The 21,927-nt window shown below is 39.8% G+C and overlaps 1 protein-coding gene across 1 annotated transcript; it reads left to right on the top strand.

Moving 5' to 3' along the window:
• Positions 1-1,102: 1,102 nt before the first annotated feature.
• Positions 1,103-21,876, top strand: LOC145495617 (axonemal dynein light chain domain-containing protein 1-like). Its single transcript, XM_081475247.1, has 26 exons — positions 1,103-1,679; positions 3,097-3,206; positions 4,468-4,633; positions 5,191-5,282; positions 6,244-6,300; positions 6,675-6,711; positions 6,935-7,006; positions 8,521-8,595; positions 9,024-9,118; positions 10,607-10,645; positions 10,983-11,036; positions 11,284-11,350; positions 11,847-11,884; positions 13,487-13,548; positions 14,204-14,376; positions 14,929-15,024; positions 15,404-15,462; positions 15,794-15,983; positions 16,630-16,799; positions 16,913-17,180; positions 17,527-17,793; positions 18,310-18,519; positions 18,773-19,111; positions 19,824-19,869; positions 20,199-20,274; positions 20,828-21,876. The coding sequence occupies exons 1-26, from the start codon at positions 1,335-1,337 to the stop codon at positions 21,114-21,116; spliced, it is 3,492 nt and encodes a 1,163-aa protein (XP_081331373.1). The 5' UTR covers positions 1,103-1,334; the 3' UTR covers positions 21,117-21,876.
• Positions 21,877-21,927: the final 51 nt, after the last annotated feature.

Genomic DNA, 21,927 nt, shown 5'->3' with positions numbered 1-21,927 from the left:
TACTGCTCAGATTAGAAGGCAAAGGGATCTTTAGAAAGCAGTGAGAATATCATGAGTTAGCAGGGTAAGTGAGAGGTTGAGAGCTGGTTTGAATTTTAACCCAGTTACTAACAGAAACTTCGCTCCTCCCAGCTCTGTGGACCAGTTGGCTTGGTTGAGCAGGACTTTTGACAAACGAGACAATCGGATTCATCAGAATTGAAAAGTCCTACTGGTATTCAGTCTCGCACTCATACTAACTCTAGTTTTGGAATGCATTCACACGCAGACTGAAGGGCCATGACAAACATGATCCCCCCCCCCCCCCCAACACCGCCTAGACCCTACCCTGAGGCCTCGTCCACAATTGGTCGGAAAAATTTGAAAACGAGTTTATTTCTACGGTTAGGCCTATAGTCCACCCTAATCCGTCACGAAAACAGAGATTTTCTTAAACGCTCTTCAAATCGGAGGAATTTGAAAACATCGGCTTTGCGTTTTGGTGTGGACGGAAAAAGAATTTGTAAACGGAGCTTTTATTTGTGTAAACGATGCAGTCGCGATAATCATGTGATTTCCCTGTGCGAGTTTTTTTTCAAACAAAAACCCTAAATGACTGATGATTGTTGCGTTTTTAAATTCCTCCGGCGTAATGCGATTCGTTTTCAGAGTGAAACCTCCATTTTTAAATTCATCCGGCATAGTGTGAACTGTGGATGGCCTAGAAAATTGCATTAGATGATATAAAGTGGGAAAAAAAAAATTAAGCACGTGTGATGTGTGATCGTTCACATTACTCACGAATTTTAACAACGTTATGCTTATGATTTGTGCTCAAAAAACTCTCCCAATTATAGCTGAAAGATGGGTAACTATTTACCTTAATGACGGTCAACAAAGTGAAGAGAATGCAATGCCAATTTTCCGTGAAGTCGCTTGTGTTTAAAATTCCTAAAAAAAATACAGAGTAACATAAAAAAGTTCCAACAGATAAACCTCGGCTTTTCTATAAATGCGTAACTTTTATTGTGACACACGCTTTATAGCTTTTGGATTCTCTTGCAAAATTATGTCGGCAACATTTAAAATTTTGTTTTGCTTTCGGATTGCTCAAAATAACGCGCGCGTAAATGCGCGAGCGCGACCACGATAGTCGTGAGGGCTTGGAGACAAGAGAGCCTGTCGTAACCAGTGGCAACATGGGACATTACAAAGGAGTGAAAAACATGGCGGATGACAATTTAGAGTTTGACCTTGTAAATATTTTGGAAGCCTTTTCTTGTGTTAACTTTTCGGACCATCAACTACTTACGTTATTTTGATTCACTAATACTTTTCACTCTTCAACTGTGAGGATGAGCGTCTCCACAGCGGTGAAACCAAGTGAATCACCGCACATTTCTCCTGGGGAAAGTTCTACGCGAGCCTCTAGGACCAAAAACAAACTTGCAAAGACTCCTAGTACACCGTGTGTTTTGCCAATACTCGAAGGTGGAAAGCCTCATACGGAGGAAAAAAGACATGAAATCGTTGATTTAGGTGGTAGAAGCGATATTTTGGACCGAGATAAAACGTTTCTAACAGGAATTAATGATTTCATTCCCGATGACATTTTGAACAGTTTGACACAGAATCCCACTCCGCCTTCACGGGAACAGCTAGGACCGCCAACGAAACATAAAAAGCTAAAACCTCTAGAGGTAAGCCATAGTTATAAGCGTATTGTAAGGGTAGTGTTGGTAGAATAAGTAGCGCTAAAACGTGTTTAGAAGCGGTCAGTGTAACATGTAGACTGCAGACCAGGGATAAAATGCAGACTGCGGGTAAAATGCAGACGGCAGACTAGAGTCTTGTTAACTATATATCGTATTATTTCCATTATGGATTGCTAACCGTAAACAGGGTTATTCAGGCTAATTGTTTTAGTGGAAGGCTACACTCCAGTTAGCCTGAATATCACCCCAGTTAGCCTGAATATTACACAAGGTAGTCTGGAAAATGCTCTGGTTACATGTAGCCCTGTTATGTTTAGCTCTCAGTTATGGAAATGGTAAAATAAACATGAGTCAGTTAAAAAGTCTGCATTTTACCCCTGGTTTGCAGTCTGCAGTGAGGTGTGGTGGCTTCATGGTACATGTACATATAAGTACACTACACTCCAGATCAAGCAGTCTGGGTTTTAGCTCTGGTTGGGGACATCATGTTGTGTTAATAGGAAAGACACTTAACTCTCACGGTGCCTTTCTCCACCCACGTGTACAGATGGGTACTGGCGAATTAAATGTTGGGGGTAACCCTGCAATGGACTAGCATCCTATCTAGGGGGAAGGAGGCGGGGGGGGGGGGGGTGGTAGAAATCTAACTAGTCGCCTCATACTACAGAAACCGGGACAAGCTCCGGCCTGGTGGGCCACTTGGCTCGTATGCAGACTTTACCTACCTTAACCTACACTCTACATTTTACACCCGGTTCACAGTCTGCAGGCTGCAGTCTGTATTTTACACTGACCAGTTTAAGAGCTTCAGTATATATGTATTAAATACAAGTGGCAAACTCAAGGTGATTCCATCAAAAAAGGTGATAAGGTGTAAGTCTTGACCATTCTGTTGAAACATCTGCTTGTCTCAGTTTTTGCCCTAATTTTCTGATTACAGTGTTGGCCTTAAAAGGTCACCATGTTTTTAAATACCTTGACCTAGCTGCTGGCTAATGGCATTCTCACGTGCAAGTGAAAACTAATCTTGTTTTCATTTTGTGCAGTTCTCAACATGAAGTATAATATTTATGAAAAATTTAAAGCCGATCATTTTGCTTTTGTCCAAAAAAACTGCCTTTGGTTGCAGAATTGAAGCAAAGGATTCTAACTTAAACTGATTATGACTTTAACTGTATTATGATCAGCCAATGTTTTCCCAGCAGAGTATAAGTATTATGTAGATATAACAGAGACTGCAAATAAATTTATAAGGTCAAATTAATAAGTTTAATTAAATCCTCTACTCTGTTTTTTTGATATGACTGAGACAGTTTGTCATTACAGAAGTGCCCTTAATTCTTGCTGTAGTTGTCACATTTCACCTTGGAAAATCACTGTTTAATTTCTTTCATATTTTTAGATTACTCCACCTGCTTGTAGAAGGCCAGCTAATGTTTGGAATTTTCCCAAAGGGAGAGAAAAGTTCAAACACCTTACACAGCAGCCCCCTTGTGTATGTGGAGCAGGAAGGTAATGTGCATGTGCCAAAGGAAGTGTAATCACATGATCCATATGTGTATGTGTGGAGTTAACATTTGAGACACCTTTAAGGTACATTGAACAGCTTGTTACTAAACAGTCTAGCAAGACACTTTGAGCTGATGGATTCCATACAGATGAATATGATCAGGATTTTGTACTCGATCTAGCAAGCTACATGTATGTGAAGGCATGCCTCTGACTGACTGCACAACTGCAGGTTTTATGTAGTTTTGCATCATAATTGCACAAACCCCTTAAATTCGTGTCATGGCTAAAATGTTTTCACAGTTGCTAAAATCAGTTTTGAGGGTATTAAAAGGCAGGTCTAGTTAAAGAGAGACAAATTAAATAGTTTTAATATATCCTTGGAATGGGCTAATTCCTCTATTCAAAATGTTTTTAAAATTTACTTAATTGTTGTATTGTACATGTAAAATAATATACATGTAATGCGGTATATATGTTGCAGTTAAAAATGTTCAGTAGGTAATTTGTTAACTAGGTAAATTTATTATTTAACTAGGTATTTTTTTTTTTAACCAGGTAATTTTTCTCTTGCTCTGTTTCAGTCAACTAACTAAAAAGGGTTTTAATTTATGGGGTGTGGTTAAAAATAGGGGCCTGGTATTTTTAGGGGGCTCTAAAAAGAAAAGAAAAATAAAAAAGGAGGAGAAAAATCTCATTTCCTACTCTTCTCTTCATCTCTCCCTGCTCCCACCTACTTCTTCTCTTTCACTATCTCCCTATTCTACGCCTACCTCTTCTTATTTTCCTATCTAATTATTAATTTCAAAGGAAGGAGGAAATTACAAGTACCTACCGTGTGTTGAACCCAAGACCTTCAGATTACATGTCCATCTCGATCTCCACTAGACTACACAGCTCAAGTTGAAAAAATTTCTTTTTTTTCTCCTAATTATTGCTTTTTTGGGTCCCAGACTCACCTCGGTCCAAACTTAATTTATGCATCATAACAGATTAAAAATATCCAGGTAAAAAAATTTGTTTTAAAATTACCTAGTTAAAAAAATATTACCTAGGTAAAAATCAAATTTACCTGAAGAAAAAAATTACCTACAACATATACATGTATATTATTTTGTTAATGTAGATCTAGGCTTCAGATATTATTCATCACTTTATTGCTACAGCTCCGTTTCATATGCCCAAAGATCTATCACACTCATCATGCATCTTTTAGTGAATGAAGGTTAATTTAATAAAAACAATAAAAATGTTTTATTTACAGGGACATTTCTTTTTTGTATGATGCCACCATGCCTGAGAAGACATCCCTAGACTCTGCTGGAAAAACCCTGTCCATACTGTCTTCTGACAAAAACAAGGCGTCACCACCAGACAGACAACTGGAACCTGTGGAGAAAAGTAAAGGAGAAATTGACCAGGGCAACATGGTAAAGTTTTATTGATGAAAGAACATGTAAAATGAGGCTGGAAGATTTAAGTGACATAAAATGTTAGAAAGTACAGTACATTCCCTTACTAACAACAGCAAGCATTTTTCATCTAAGTGAACAAAAGCATTTAACCAAGACTAAATCTTGATGTTACAGTTGTCCATTGCTTGTCATCAAATGGATGCATTTTTGTTTTGAGTTCTGATCAGTGCAGTTGTGTTTTAGATGTAGACCAGTTCTATTATGTTAGGTTTGGTCTTATGTGGTACATGTACTAACTTCATTTAACTACATGTATACAGTTGTATGTGTGGCCAATTTCTGTAAAGGTCTTTGCATTCCAGACCAATGTAATTATGCACATACATGTATCAAGGTGTAGTGGCTCCTCCTACTGACTCTCTCAAGTTGTTCCTGGCAGTCAGTCACTAGTAGTATTCAACGTTGTCCTTGCTTGCTCATATACACTGTATATCAGTGGCATTGTACTAATCTCAATCATATTGACTTTAATTTAAATAAATATACTCTAAATTCTGTGTTTTCTCTTACAGGAAGGGGGGTCACAGATTCCTAACAGCCTTATTCCATCTGAATACCATATTGTCAAGAATCCAGGTGTCATGGGATTAGAGTTTCAGGAAGAGTATGTCTATGTTTTATTTATTAGATGGTCGGCCTTGTATTGTTAGGGTGATAAGTTTCAAACAAGTCATACTTACATGTAGCTCTAATTAACTGAGTAGGAGGTCAGTATGGGAGAATCTTGACCGAGGCCATGCGTACAGACCGAATGCAGTGAAGTCTGTACACATGACCGAGGTCACGATTCCCCCATACAGACCGACTAAGCTCAGTTAATTAGATGTGTATTATATGGCACTAGAGAACAAGAACAATTTAATTCATTGAATGTAACTGGTTTGTACTAGCTGACATTTTGCTTGTGAATGGCAATGAGCCAAACTTAATTCTGCCAAAGTTTGCTTGTCCCCTTTATTTTTTCTTTCTCATCGGGCTTTTTGGAACTTCCATAAATAAATATTGTTAGAAGAAAATAGTCAATATTTTTGTATTTTAGTCTGCAACTTTTTCACTGCAAAATATAACCAGTCCAGATGCCGGTCTAGATGGGAAAAACTAGACCGCTTTCAATATCGATTTCAGCCAATCAAATTCATGAATTTGGTAGTTCCCAGTCCTTGTGAGATGCAGCCATATAATTAATGTACGTATTAATTTAAATGCAGTACGGTTGTTGTGTATTTAATTTACCCTAGGTACAATTAGCTATTTTACTTTGTTCTGGTACATGGAAATATATTATAATGGATATCAAAAAACAGGAACATTCTAATTGTACCAAAGGTAGCTTAAAGAACCACATTAGTCAGTTTGACAAGCTATAGAAATAAGTCTCACCAATGATTCAGCCCTTTGCAACCCGGCAACATCAGAATATCAAATTCTTCCCACTGATTACATTTATATTGTTTCTTTTAATGTTTATTTTTTTAATGAGAATTGTGAGGTAATTGTAAGAATTTTTAAGATGAGTCAAATCATTACAAAGTAAGATGGGCAAACACTTTTTTTTTTTATTGCAGCAAATACACAACTTATGTGAAGGGCCATGAGGACCATCTGACTGTTTTTCCTTCAATGTGAGTGAACTGTCAGCCAAACATTTAAGTTAGTGTTAATATGATATCCATTTTTTAATTACTAATGATTTGATTTTAAATAGCAATGTCCAATAGGATCATAAACACAAGATTCGAGTACATGTACATTGTAGTTGAGAATATTAATTGAGACTCAAAAGAAATGGTCAACTTTACATTTTTTTTGCATGGTACTGCAAATCTACATGTATGTGTATAGTAGTAAGTCAGAGTATTATTCTTGTTTACATTGCATCCAACTACATGTAAGTTTATCATTTGCTGAAATATATGTTATTTAATTATATTCACAAATTGATTGTTGTAAAATTTATATAAAAAAGTATTACTTTTTGACATTTGACCTGTTAAAGGAAACCAACTGGGAGGCAAGAAGTGCTGAAATTAAAGGTATTGAAAATGAGATTGTGCTTTCTCATATCTTGTTAACAATTACTTTTGCCATAATAGGGAGTAGGGTCATTTCACCGATTACACTGTAGGCTCTGAAACACTGACTGTGGAAGATTTTAAACGAAGATCAATTTTGCTGATGCTTCATTGTTGCTATATCTGCATTGTACTTGGCCAGTGGCTGACTTTCTTTGATTGTTCCCTTTGTTTTTATTTTTAGCATGCCATGGATTCCATGCTAGCACGTGCTGGTGTTGATGATGAGGGTAAAGAGCTGTCAGGTCCAACCCAGGTATGTTGTTCACGGACAATGTACATGTGGGTTATTAAAAGGTTTAAATTTGTCTCTCGATTTTTAGTTTCCATTGACTCAGCTGCTCATTTCCATTTATGAAGAAAAAGAATGATTGATAGTGGCCATGGCAGTGGCAGTGGGAAGGGCAGTGGCAGTGGCAGTGGGAGGGGCAGTGGCAGTGGCAGGGGTAGTGGCATTGGCAGGGGCAGTGGCAGTGGCAGGGGCAGTGGCAGTGGCAGTGGCAGGGGCAGTGGCAGTGGCAGGGGCAGGGGCAGTGGCATTGGCAGGGGCAGTGGCAGTGGCAGTGGCAGGGGCAGTGGCAGGGGCAGTGGCATTGGTAGGGGCAGTGGCAGTGGCAGTGGCAGTGGCAGTGGCAGGGGCAGTGGCAGTGGGAGGGGCAGTGACAGTGGCAGTGGCAGGGGCAGGGGCAGTGGCAGGGGCAGTGGCAGGGGCAGTGGCAGTGGCAGTGGCAGGGGCAGTGGCATTGGCAGTGGCATTGGCAGGGGCAGTGGATGTGGCAGGGGCAGGGGCAGGGGCAGGGGCAGTCGCAGGGGCAAGGGTGGTGGCAGGGGCAGTGGCAGTGGCAGTGGCAGTGGCAGTGGCAGTGGCAGGGGCAGTGGCAGTGGCAGGGGCAGTGACAGTGGCAGTGGCACGGGCAGTGGCATTGGCAATGGCAGTGGCAGGGGCAGTGGCAGGGGCAGTGGCAGGGGCAGTGGCAGTGGCAGGGGCAGTGGCAGGGGCAGGGGCAGTGGCAGTGGCAGGGGCAGTGGCAGGGGCAGTGGCAGTGGCAGGGGCAGTGGCAGTGGCAGTGGCAGTGGTAGGGGCAGTGGCATTGGCAGGGGCAGTGGCAGTGGCAGTGGCAGTGGCAGGGGCAGGGGCAGTGGCAGGGGATGTGGTAGTGGCAGGGGCAGTGGCAGGGGCAGTGGCAGTGGCAGTGGCAGGGGCAGTGGCAGTGGCAGGGGCAGTGGCATTGGCAGGGGCAGTGGCAGTGGCAGTGGCAGGGGCAGTGGCATTGGTAGGGGCAGTGGCAGTAGGAGGGGCAGTGACAGTGAGAGGGGCAGTGGCATTGGCAGGGGCAGTGGCAGTGGTAGGGGCAGTGGCAGTGGCAGTGGCAGGGGCAGTGGCATTGGTAGGGGCAGTGGCAGTGGGAGGGGCAGTGACAGTGGGAGGGGCAGTGGCATTGGCAGTGGCAGTGGCAGTGCCACTAATAGTGGCAGAAGCAATGTGAACAGAGGTTTTGTAAGAGTTGGCAGTCATCAAATCTGCTGTCTATTTCAAGCAAAATCTTTTTTAATTTGTTTTCTTTCACTGAAAATAATAACATTATTAAAAATTGAAATTCCATTAGCCACCTATGCTGTACTCTAATTTTGGGCATAAACTGAAAAACAAATTGAAACCCCCAATGGTGGTGGTAATCCTACCTGTAGTAATTCACAGTGAACAACTGAAATACACAACCAGTATAGACTTGCTACCTTTTTAAAAGTTATGTAATCTGTATGTTTCAGATTCACAACCTCCTGGAGTTGGTTAAAAAGGAACAAAACATTTACAATGTAGCTTTTAATGAGATAATTCGCCAAGTAAGTTATTTTAAACTAATTCAGTAACAAAATGTAGTTTGCACATGTCACTTGTGCACATTTGATTTTAAATAACATGTAGAACAGACTTACTATCTGGACTTGTTGGTGTTTACACCAGTTGCTCAACCAACAACATACATGTAAATATGTGACAATATATTGTATTTACTTTGTATCATGCTATAATCTGTTCATGGACTACCAACTTTCTATTTTGGGGATGCAGTTGCTGTGTACTTACTTTGTTTACTAGCTTATGACTAAGAAGAACGAAATGACTGTGAGCAGGCAATCATACTATTGCATGTAATAGTACGTAGGAAAGGTTGGTAGTCAACTGTCAATGTGTTTATCTAAGCTTGAAAGAAACTGTTAAATTCTACCAGCATGTATATGAGGACTACACATGTCTCCTTGGTTTTTAGGTAACTGTTGAATGTGCTGAGAGAGGAGAACTGTTAGCAAATTTGAGAAAGCGCTATGCGGATCTTTTAGACCGCATTCCCAGACAAGTTAAAAGGTAGATTTTTTGACAATATTCGAAACTGCATATGGATAGAGAGGGAATTAATTAATTAATGTATTTTATGACTGAGAAAATTACTTCATTGGATTGGCTGATAGCAGGCCAAATTTATCGTTTAATTTTAATTTACAAGTCCTGCAGTACAAATTAGCACAGTGACTGTGCGTTCTGTAATTTTCTCCATGGTATAATAAAAAAGTAGTCATATGAAATCTCACGCAATTAAGGATTTGTATAGGTAATCATACGGTTTCGAGTTCAATTTGGAATTAATTTGCACGAGTGAGTTTTTCAAAAAGCTGAAATTGCACGAGCCGCTTCGGCGATTGTAATTTCAGCTTTTTGAAAAACTCACAAGTGCAAATTATCTCCAAATTGAACGAGAAAAACCGTATGATTACTTATTAATAATATAAACATGAAAAAATTCGCGCGGAGGAAGTGCCAGAAGATCTTTCTTGAAGCCATTTTTCCTCATTTGAGAAAACTCTTTTCAAAGTTTCAGCACAAACTTTTTGTCATCATTTTATGTGATATCATTTTCTTAGAAAAGTTCCAATTTTCTTTCAGTCAATCATAATCCAGAATTTCGATGTGTAATTTGCACTGGTGTTACACTTTTTGCACTGATGTTACACTTTTTGCACTGGTGTTACACTTGAACTGCACTGCTCTTAGCCAATCAGAATCGAGTAATTTTTTCATGTGTATTATTAACACTATAAATGATATTTGAAAATCCTTTCAAATTACACTTGCAGCTACTTGCCTAAAGGTTCGTGCTACTTTGAGAGAAGTTTCAAACATCACTCGCATTGTAAAGCCTTAATAATCCTTATTGTACTCGCATTCATACGATTACATGTACCTATACAAGAATGTTTGAGAGATAATTTTCTGTTAATAACGTATCAGCTGGTTTGAGGAAAGTTTGTTTACAGAAGCACTGCACTGTACTTGTCAGGAGACCCCAGATCAAGAGTGTTTGCCAGTGATTGTCGTGCTTTTATGACCGCAATGTGAAGTCATGATTTGGCATATTATTTCAAGTGGCGTTTACGTATTTATTGGAGATCCTAGCTTGGAAAACTTTATATAACTTTATCTGTAAGTTCTGGCTAGACTGTCTTCAGACAATCTGCAGAAAGCGGCCCACAAACAAACTGTCAGTTTCATTAGCACTCTTCAGAAATGTATACGCTACTTAACAATTTTAAGATTTGCGTAGCAATCTGAAATCAGGAACTTTAAAAGATGATCTCTATTATTGACGAAAAGACGTGTTTTGACTAATTGTTAGGCCTTTTATTACTTCCCAAATTTATTCAATACAGTGAGACCATCACCATATTTGGTAACTGGTTACTGCAAATCTAATGTACAACTACTAATAACACTGCAAAAAACGTACTTGCAAGGACAACACTTTTAAATAAGTGTGCATCAAAATCTGAAACATTTATATACATCTTTACATTGCAGCCTTCACCAGGAAGTAATTGCTCAGAGGGCCTTAGACAGGTACATTTTAAACGACGCAATTTCGTCCCGTGATAGCTGAATTTGTGCTACGGCATTCGAGATAGAAACAATTTAAATCTGTAGATTGGTTTGTAGATACACTGTGCATACAGGGATCATTCCTTAACATACAGAGTTAAAGTATTTAATGATCGAATTTAAGATTCTTGCTAACTTATAGACTTGTTAGGTGGATTTTAACTTTGGGCTGGTATGTTTTCTTTCCGTATAATTAATACCTTACAAATAGAATGTAGTTCTATAATTTAGTGATACTTTAAATTATTATTATGAAGCCATCTGTGATATACTGATCTACACTGATTTTTCTGTACAGGAGGCTAACAGAAGAACTTGTGCGATTTAAGGCATCCATTAGCTCTTTGACCAGGTTTGTATCTTTGTTATATATGCTTGTTACTGTAATATCATTGAATACAATTAACTTTCGATATTCGGTTCCATTGCTATGTCTTTTCCACAGAAAAGGCTATGTTAACAGTTAGTACTACATACCATGTCCCCGGGTAAATGGTATAACATGTGATAAATTTGCTTCAAGCTTATTCCAAACGTTGAAGTAATTTTAGGTTTACGTTAATTTTGAGACTGTATATCATACCTGTGTTTTTCAACAGTGAACTTGCTTCAGTTAAAGCTCACGATCGAGAGGTTACTCAGCAGGCTAGATACGCCCAAGATGAGGTAATATGGCTGCCATGTGATTCAGGTCTACTAAAAGTTGTAGGAGATTTAAACTTTGTTTCTTTCATAATTCTTTTAAAAACACTTCCAGGTCTTTCCAGAGGAACCATTTTCAAGCCAATCAGAAAAAGAGTACTCGCCCTCCCACTGGACATGTTGTGTTCTGCATCGGCATGCCTTCGTTTTCTGAAAAATAAGAAAAAGAAAGAAATAGCTGATTAATATTTTCGCAACCTGGTGTTCCACTGCGTCGAGGAGCACTTAATAAATGTAACATGGGTGAATTCTTTTGTCAGTCTCGGTTGTCATGTTTAATTGATATACAATTTGCTCTTCCAAAAAGGTTTTGCGATTTTACGTTTTTTCAAAGCATTATGTTGTATATGCATTTCTATAGATATCTTTCAAACCTCGTGTTAGCCAAAGGAGTTACTTTCTAAGTATTTTATCTGGTTAATGCATACTTTCATTTTTTCTTTCTTTTCTTCCCTTTAAGCTTCAAGAAGCCCTTGAAGAATCTGAAAAGAATGCAAGGTGAGCTCCATATACTTCCACGAGTAATGCAACGTTAAATTTTATCCCATCGGTTGTATGAAACGTAACTGAACTCCATGGCTCGTGGTACTTTTTATGGATCTTTGGTAAACGTCTGTGTCCTTAGAATTTCCGTATTGTTCAACTCCAAACAAATTGTTGCCTAAGTTCACGTCTGTAAGGGTGGAACAAAGATTGCTCTTAACAGAAACGGCTGCATTTCTGTCAACTGAATCGAACTGAGAAACAGATGGGAAGAAACCACACAAGCCCGGCCATCAAGAGCACAAACGTTCAGAGTATTTTGTGTTATTTTCACTCGTCCGCACAAATTCACAAATGATGAGGGAGAAACAATATCTAGATGGTATGGGGACAATTTCCTGAAGGGAAACTATGACAAGTACAATGCAATGTTGATAAATAGAGGGAAAAACAGCGACCATTTCATAAATGTAAACATTGATGGATATACCATCAAGTCTACCCCAGCCCTCAAATTGCTCGGGGTTACATTGGATGATAAGCTTAAATTCAGTAAACATGTAAGTGATATATGTAAACAGGTAAGCAAGAAAGTTAGTGTCTTAGTACGCCTTGGAAAGATGATCCCTACAGAAGCCAAGCTCCAACTATACAAAGCGGCAATTCTACCCAATCTCACGTATTGTCATACAGTGTGGCATTTCTGTAAAGCATCTGACACTAGAAAACTAGAAAGGGTGCAAGAGTGGGCACTACGTGCAGTATACAATAGCAAGACGGCAGATTATGATGAACTATTAAGTAAGGCAAAGCTGCCTAGTTTAGTAAGTAGACGCCTACAAGACATACTGATATAATGTACAAGGTTAAAAATTTACAGGCACCTAAACACATTTGTGACATATTTTACAAGCAATTTAAGAATTATGATTTGCGTAGTAGCGATTTTCCTATACCTAGATTTAACACTGTAAACTGTGGTAAACATAGCATAAGATATTTAGGACCCTATCTCTGGGGAAAAGTAGACAAAGACCTTCGAAACAAAGCAAGCCTTCGTGAATTTAAAAAAGCAGTTCGGGCCATTAACCTAACAGATGTGTTGGACGGAAGATGCAGCTGCTATGCTTGCTCAACATAATAATAATACAACCAACTTATGTAATCTTGAACTTATTTTTTAACTAATTAGACCTATAAAACGTATTTTTAATTATTAACTACCTATATATTTTATATAATATTAGTATTTTATATTTTATATTTATATTTATGTTAGTGTCCCCAATTAGTTATCCTAAGCTAAATACTCCGACACTCAAATAAAGTTTATGTATGTATGTATGTATGTATTAAGAGTCACCAAAAAAAGAGCTGAGCTTCCTGCCTAGGGTACCGAAACACGGCTGGAAATATAGCTCAAATAAGTCACCTTATGCGGCAATTATAATCACCACAAGAAACATTTTCACGGGCAAAGCGCGGCCTGTTTATGGAAGACGTCTTAGCTTTCTCAAGAAGGCGACCATCTAAAGGCAGATACGATACATGTACAAAGCTGCTGCTCAAAATTTATGATTATCGCTTTACAAAGACGTTCCAATTTTTTACTTCCAGTTTGATATCGGAATACCACGACTTGTACGAGTTGCAAAGGAAACGACTAGAAGGCCTTGTTGGTAAGTGAAATGTGAATTGTTGTGCTGTATAACAATTATTAAGACACAATACAGATCATATTAGAGCGGGTTGTTTTCATTTGAGTGCTGAACAGTAATCGGTTTTGCACTTACTACGCTACACGATTGGCTTGAAAACTTGCAGCAATTTTTCACACGTCCACACGTTTGCATACGATTTCCCGCGCTCCGCGTCTGCTACATGTAATTACTTCGAGTTTTGATTGGTTCACTGTATTGTCTCTGTCCTTTTTGATCGGCTAGAGTGATTACTTTGGTTTTGGTTTTACGATACTCAACTTGAAAAACGCTCGAGACACAAGTGTTAGGTAAAGTAACATCTCCTAACGGCATATGGAGTAAAGTCGTACAATAGGTTACCATCGAATGTCGTAAAACTGTAAATAAAATAGTCACAGTGGACTGTAAGCGGTCCCTTTTAAAAACATCTCAGTTGCATGCTACTGAACAAGAAGCGTAAGACTCGGAAGTGTTTTTTCTTACCAACGTCAGTGTAAACACAGTTAACAATTATTTAGCCGTGTTTATGTATCCGAAAGTTACTGAGTGCTCGCTTTTTTAATGGCGTAATCTTAATACATGCATGCTTGTTACCCTATTTTAATGGTATCCAATCTCGTTTTTTACTACACAGGTAAACTGACCGAAGAACGTGACTTGTGGAGCAGTGCAGCCTATACCCTATCACTGAAGGTCACAGACAAACACTCGCTTAACACTGCCAAGAAATTACATCTTTGTGAGAAAGCGTGGGCCAAATTAAGCCGACACTTTGCTATTTTTCTCAGTGAAAAGGACAGCATACAGGTTCGTTGAACCGAGTATTGATTAACGACAGCTTGAATACTGGACGGAGGCCTTGTAGAGGTGCGCCGTAAATACCCTAACTCCTCAGTTCCGCCTTAGACTACGAGTAGTCCCTCTCTCGCTCCGTCAGTCGTACGTGACGCAAAAGGGAACCTAGAGAAAAAAATGGCCGCGCAAATGCCTGGGGGGGAGAAGTGCGCGCTTCTTGCCCTCGGGATTTCGCGCGGTCATTTTTTTTCTGGTGGTTCTTTTTTCGCGTCACGCACGACGGACTAGGTGAGAGAGTGACTACTCGTAGTCTAGCTCCGCCGTAGAGCCTGCTTACAAGTGATGTTTTGGTCTGAGAATTCTGGCTTTTTTCGGCCATGAAGAAACGATCGTTGATTGTTTTCCTCTTCTGGAAATTAGAATTATGTCCTCGTTAGGGCTTCCTAGGCTATGTGTTTAACTTCCCATGACACGATAGTGTCTCCTTCGCCCAAGACTGATTATTTCTTTTCAAGATCGTGTTACGAATGTGTAAATCCCCTGTTTTTGTCTTTTTGTTTCCAGCTCGAAAGTTTAACAAACCATGTACAAAAGTGGAGAGAACTTTCTGAAAAGTTTAACAAAAGGCTTGTTTCTTCAGAGGAGGAAATGGCTCACAGGGTTAGTTTGTTACTTTATTTAGCGTGTATAGTTAGTGGTGCAGCGATAATGACAAATTTCAAGATTTCTGAGTCAGCTGTTTTTATGAGCTAATTATAACTTCGTATACGAGCAATCTCTCATAGACACCAGGAGCAACATGTCAGTTTGTCATCATGAGATTACGTCATCTGACTTTAGGAGACAGAAAACTATCCTTAATCCAAAGTTGATCTGCTTGTGCCCCTCCCCCCCCCCCCCCCACCCCCTGTTAGGAACGTTATTAGAAAGTTGCGCTATGTTAGAAAACTGGTAAAGAAGCCTATGCTTGGTGCCATCTTGCATGTAAAATATGAAAGTAAAGGAAAGAATAGTCACCAGTTGTGTTGTTTCTTTACAGCTTAAAAGATTAATTACTCAACTTCAAAGATGGAAAAAGGAGTTTCAAAAAGTTGTGAAGTAAGCGCGTAAGATTTCATACGTATAGGTTAACGAATAGTTATATAATAGGACCCTAACAGGTATTTTAACAATCAAAGTAAATCATGTATGTTGATATCTAAAACGATAAACTTTCAGAGAAAGAGATAATAAGATATAAAAACAACACTGTCTTGAAAGGAGAAACAAAAAACAAAACAAGCAAAGAAACAAAGAAACAAAGAAACGAACAAAAAATAAAACTCTGTTATAATTCACGAAAACATGATAAAACCAAGAGCGTTAAGTTCATTATAGACATTGGAGAATAAAGATTGTAATCTGCCTTTTGTCTGCGGCTGTGATGTAGTTACGATGACGGCAGCGTGCGACCACCCGACGAGCAGTTTATCAAGAGTTTGTTTGAAGATTTAAAATCCTGGGAAGAGACATTGAACCAGGAAGCTGAACACTTTACTGGAGAAACACTACTATCACGTGAAGACGAGCTGTATCAGATGAACAGGCAGGTGGATGGATGGACTGATGTGGCGCTTAAGGTAAACAGCAGCAGTAACAACAACAAAACTGTGTTAAGGATACATCATTGTACATGTGGATGATAAGACACCTCGTAGTCAAAGAATGCAGACATGGAAAAATGGATATCTGGGACATTTTTTAACAGCTGATATATGGGACTTTTTTTTAACAGCTCATATACAGCTTCCTATTCTAGTTCTCCTTCAGAAATAGCAAGGGAAGACAGAACAAAATAATATCAAAAATACACACCAATATACCAATGCAAAAACAATACCAACATCATTATAGGTCTGGTTTGAATTTCGAGGAAAACCAACCACAGCGTCAGTTGTCAGGGCCGAGTAAAGAACTTTTTACACAAAACACGACTGTTGAGTTACATAATAATTTTAGTATTCCTAGACTAAGGATTTATAGAACCTGGAGCATAAGAAATGTGCTCAAAGTTGGGGTGAGGGGAGCTTGAATGTGGGAATGTTCTTGCTTAAAAGTAGTGTTGGGGATTTTCGGTCCTCTGGGTTTGTCAGTTTTCTACGAAAAGGATGGTAAGGCCCCTTGAATCACTGTTCTGGATTCGTAACTTACATTTTACTTCGTTGAAGGCTGTTGCCTATTTTGATCCTGTGTCATTTCAATCGTCCCTTTTGTGGCGTTATTCAGGTGTTCAGCCGTCACCAAGCAGACGACGGAACAAGATGGCCTCAGCATGAAATCATGTTGCAGTTAAATCAAGAAGTAGATCGCTTACATCAGCAATATCATGTGCGAGTTATCGGTGAAAACGGAGTGGCAAAAGGAATTATTGATCTGGTGAATCCTATAGAGACATGGTAAGTAAAATAGCCCGTGATTGGTTTCTTGTTGAATGTGAGCATTTGGCAGTCTCTATACTAGTTTTCCTTTCAATTGCTCAGTAGTTTATAAAATTTTTTTTTTTCTTTAGGGGAAACAAACTAAATACTGTTCTGAATGGCGGCGAAATGCTGCTCGACTCGGACTGGATACGAATATCGGATCAGGTTAGCGAAGAGTGGGCTGATCACTTGACTGAAACGCTGATTCTGATTGGCTCTACGCAGAAGGAAGGTGCTCGCTTGAGCGGCGAGGAAGAGAACCCAGTAAACGTGGAAGAAGTGTTTAAAAACACTGTTAAATGGCTGTCGGCGACTACAAACAGTATTGACAACGAGGACGCCAAGGTTGTCGAAAGAGTAAGTAATTACAAAGTGATCACAAGGACAAATATATTTTGTCTGTGGTTCACAGATAATATTTTTATTCGCGTTAATCTACAGCACATGGGAACAAAAGAGACTATCGCAGAAAGAAGAACAGCCCGGAACTACTACAGTTACAAAGCTCAACACTGCACCATGTTTAAGAAACCTTTTGAGAAAGGGGAATCGAAATTTTTTTTTTAATAGAAATTGCAAATTTCAATTACGCAAGCATTCTGATTGCTTGTGTTTGGGTTTAACTCTGCTAGCGCTGCGTGGTAAACTTCCGCTGTCGGGGTCAACTGGAAGTTACTTAGTTAATCATAATGTTTATGTCCAGGTCACGCAGCTGCACAGCGCCATGATTCGGTGGATGATTACGGTTCTTCTTCGTCTGACGCCGGACATGGGGGACAAGGAACTAGAAGAGATCAACAAACAGACGGACGATCAGGAAGTGGACGCATCCTTAGGAGGGGGAGAAATCCTCCTGCAAGCTATTCCCGAGGAGATATGTAACAGAGCGCAGACACTGTTTGCAGAGCTGAGAAAGTTTTCCGTTCTTTTGACAAAATGCTGCTCTGATTTGGTGATTGATTTGATGCAGGTAAGCGAATTACGCCCGTTAACTAACCTCTTCATTTAGTCCTAATGCGCCTTATTTGGGGGCGCTTTTTATCGCCGAAGTAAAAGTTGCCCGCGAGTTTTTTGTAAAGATATGGCAGGCGAACTTAAAGGTCCCAATCAAACTCCGCAAGTTGTGTTTAAAAGTAGGCTTATACAAAAAAGCCTGTTCAACATTTGAAGTGTTCATGTTGTGTCATCTATTGGATTTTCGTCGTGTGTCTTGAGACCTTAGGCTCCCTGTACTAAATCTTCCGGCCCTATCCCCCACTCGGGGGCATGGAACTAAGCAACTAAATTTGTCATCTCATCGTGATCTCATTTTACAGTGACAAGTGAGTTTATTGTATTGAATCACGTCGTTTACTCGCTAACTCAATTTGTGTGTATTACTCACTTAATCGTTCACGACTAACCCAATCGCTCCTGAATAAGGGATGCGCGTCCTCCGCATTGGCTAAGCAGTGATCCAATTCTATATGATTATTTTCCCCGTTAGGAACGGCGAGATCAAGGCGATGAACACGCCGATATGGACTTCAAAGACCTCAAGCGACTGACTGTGGAATGTGAGGGTTGGATACGCACGGCACGCCTGCTTATTCAGGACGTCATGGGCGACGACTTTGTTTTTGAGGACGCTTCTGCCGGCGTCAAGAAAGGGACTGACAGGGTGGGGTCTACGGATTCTAAAACTACAGTGGTGGAGGTAAGGATTATTTTTCATCTAACCTTTGATCTTTTTGGAATGTACACATGTATTTCGATCTATACATCACGAAGTTTTTCTATCTGGAACATTAGCAGTACATTGTTGTTTCTCTCTTTATTATTTCATTCTCCTGAAAGATAGCAATCGCATCTCGCTATCTGACACCTTGTTGAGAAAAAGGTAGCTTCCGACGACTCGCGTCATTGATTGTGTCTTAATAGTAAAATGACTCTGCTTATTTCTTATGAAGTCGCAAGATGGTGAGGCCAAACAGGCTGAAAAGGCTGACGAAAGAGACCGCGCACCAACGGGCGAACAACAAGAGGCCGACACAAAAGGAACTACTATTGAAGTGCAAGAGGAGCCTGCGAAAGAAGATGCTTCTGTGCCAGCTGCCCAGCCTCCAGATGTAAACGCAGCTGCCGTGGAAACGAGCCTTGAAAAAACAAAAGAGGAGTCTGCAAAGGACCCTGAAGGAGCTCCTGAGGTGGAAAAGGGAGACCAAGAACAAGACGAGTCCCGGATGCATGTGCTAGGGCATGATGATAATATTAGGACCAAGTCCTTGGAAGAGCTCCCTGCTGATCAGGTTGGTTAGCTGACAAAATGTTGAATAGATTATGTTGTATATTCAGTAAAGAATCACGAGGGCGTTTAGCTGGTGATGATCGCTTTACAGAAACAATGAGAACAGCAATAGAAACACTAACGAAACGACTAACTGAACGCCCTCGCTATTCTACAGCAGAATCCTCGATTTCTCGAACGCTCATTTTTTCTAACCTCTCGAGAACTCGAACCAAAAGTCGTTTCCCTCTCCTTAGTCGAACACTGTTATTTTACCCCCGATTTTTCGAACTATCCGATTTTGCGAACCAATTTTCGTTTCCCTTGGGGGTTCGCAAAATCGGGATTCCGCTGGTATTTCCTCGTGGTCATCAGTGTATTACAGACTGTATACGTACTTTTTTGTGTGTGCGAACAGTCTTAATCCATGTTTTGCCGTCAAAAGAGACGTATCACTCACTCACCCAGTTACTTATCACTCTACTAGCGTGCTATATACGCTAGGCTGATAAACTGAGTGGCTTCGTTTGCTTCCTATCTTCTTTTACCTTGATATTCCCCGTACATGGAGGTTTTGCACCCGTTCTGTTGTCAGGCGCAACAGCGATATCGACGGAAACAAGTACACACAACGGAGCTGATTTGATGGTACATTCTTAAAATAGATGCTTGGATGTGAGGAAACTTTACCCTTCTGTGTTGTTGAAATAAACTAAGTTACCCCTTTTTTGCAGGAGTTGGAACTGCTTGCTGTGCCAGGAGGCGAAGGCCAGCAACCTGGTGAGTTGGACATTTATTTCACACACATACGATTTGTATGGCTTTCGTGAATCAAAACAGTATAGTTTTTTCAAAAGGCCGTTTCGTCTAGTTTCCCCCCAAGCTATAGACTTGCCACAAGTCGACCTTTTCTTTTGTCTCCCTCGAGCAAAGCCAGAGGGCAATCTTCGAGCGACAAAGTCGCACTTTTAGAAAGTCTACCCCAAGCAAGCATTATAAATTTCGTAATCCCTTTAATAATGAGATTGGACAATTCTGATGTTTAGATTTGGCGTTTAGGAGAAAGTGGAATGTTTTTGATGATCATGTTGTTTCGATTTTGTCTCCAGCCCGCTCCCCGTCACCAGACACTAAGAAGGCCCTAGAGGCTCTGGCAGCTGTTGAAAGACTTCAGTCTCAGCTACTGTAAGTTCTCTCCCATTGACAATTGTGCTAAATGAATTGAATTGCGAATTGAATGTCAGTAATACTTACGTGTTCTTGGTTTCATGATTTGTGGTCTTAAAAGTAAGCGTGTCTCGGCTTTTGCTTGTAACTACCGTACGATCTTGATGATTTTCTTTCGACGATCGTCTTACAGCAGAAAAAAAAGATCCATTCAAGTTTTTCGCAACAGCTTATTGCAGCAAGAATTGTTTGGATGGGACTGTCCAGAAGATTCAAATTGCGTCATAATAGTCACGACGGTTTCTTTTATTCTAACGCGCCCGCTCGCTCAGTCGGGCCTCTGTGTTTGTATATGTAATTGTTTCAATTTTATGTTTTCTTTGATATTTGCACAGCGTAAAATAGTCTCTTTATTATAATTATTGGGAAACTCTTGTGTACTCCAGATAACAAAATGGTGGCAAGCGGGAAGGGGTGGGTTAGCAAAGAAGTTCAATATTTTGGATAGAAAGGTTATTCATTATACTGAGGGTTACATTTTCTGATTGTCCTTGTTTACGTCTTTTCACAGCGAGACAGAGGAGCGCGCTCAAGCTGCAGAAGAGAGAGCAATTCAAGCGGAAACCGATCTCAAACAAGCTCTGGAGAAAATCCGAGCCCTCGAACGGACCGCCTCTCGCGCAAGTGCTTTAACACCAACAGAGTCTCAAACGCCCGCGGACAGACCGGTCAGCAGTAGCATGTCAAAAAGGCCCACTTCTCAGGCGTCTACTGCGCAGGCGCATTCACCTCAACCTCCAAGAACAGCTTCCCAGCAATCCTCAAGACCCTCAACTCGGACATCAACTAAGAAAAAATAATTTATGTTCTTGTGTAAATATGAAAGTTGTTTTGCAAAAAAAAGTCTTCATACATTGTACATTAATAGGATATTAACAAGTTATCTTAAGTTTCCTTATTAAATCCGCTTGACACGATATCTAATGCTGTAAATAAATCTTAGTGAAGAGAAACGTTTCTCTAATTTAATGCGGCAAAGTTTTAGATGTTTATTTATTTTTATAATGATCGAACTAAGGATTGTATGAAATTATTTTGACTGTGATTCCGTTTTAGTCAAAGTTCATGTTTTAGATCACTACAAACAATTGCTCCCATATATTGTTATGAGTTATATTCTGAAGGCTTGGTTATTTACGTTTGATTATTTACCACTTCCAGTGTATTATATGCGTTACAAATAAGAACGATATAGTGCTCTAGAAAAAGTCAAAGTGTAGTGAATCTAATTGCATGGAACAAAAGTACATGAAATTGGATTGGAAGTCATGTCATTGAAGGGATTTGCAAACACGTAGTTCATGTGATAAATTGTGATAAAACAACCGAAATAGACAGAAACAAGTTTGTTTGCTTTCTGTGCTCCACTATCTTTGTTCTTATCCCTTTTTCTGTTTCTATGAAACACAGACCCAGCTCAAATACGTCCTTTTATGGATTGTTTTTTTTTACTAGTCCTGTTTAACTGGAGGTAGTCCAAACAATGTCATCTCATACCATACGAGCAATCGTGCGTAGTATTGATAACCGAGCTACAAAATAAATTAAATGTCTGAACAGCTAGTAAGTAGTCTTGAAACATGCTTTTGAGTTGATACGGCTTGCTGAGCA

Source organism: Orbicella franksi, chromosome 1, assembly GCF_964199315.1.
Source record: "Orbicella franksi chromosome 1, jaOrbFran1.1, whole genome shotgun sequence".
Classification (NCBI taxonomy): domain Eukaryota; kingdom Metazoa; phylum Cnidaria; class Anthozoa; order Scleractinia; family Merulinidae; genus Orbicella; species Orbicella franksi.
This window is presented reverse-complemented; position numbering and strand designations above follow the sequence as displayed.

Excerpts from the sequence above, each read along its gene's own strand:
- LOC145495617 (XM_081475247.1), top strand. The coding sequence starts at position 1,335 with ATGAGCGTCTCCACAGCGGTGAAACCAAGTGAATCACCGCACATTTCT. Across the intron at positions 5,283-6,243 it reads GGATTAGAGTTTCAGGAAGA|CAAATACACAACTTATGTGA; the intron begins GTATGTCTATGT and ends TTTTTATTGCAG. Across the intron at positions 8,596-9,023 it reads TTAATGAGATAATTCGCCAA|GTAACTGTTGAATGTGCTGA; the intron begins GTAAGTTATTTT and ends CTTGGTTTTTAG.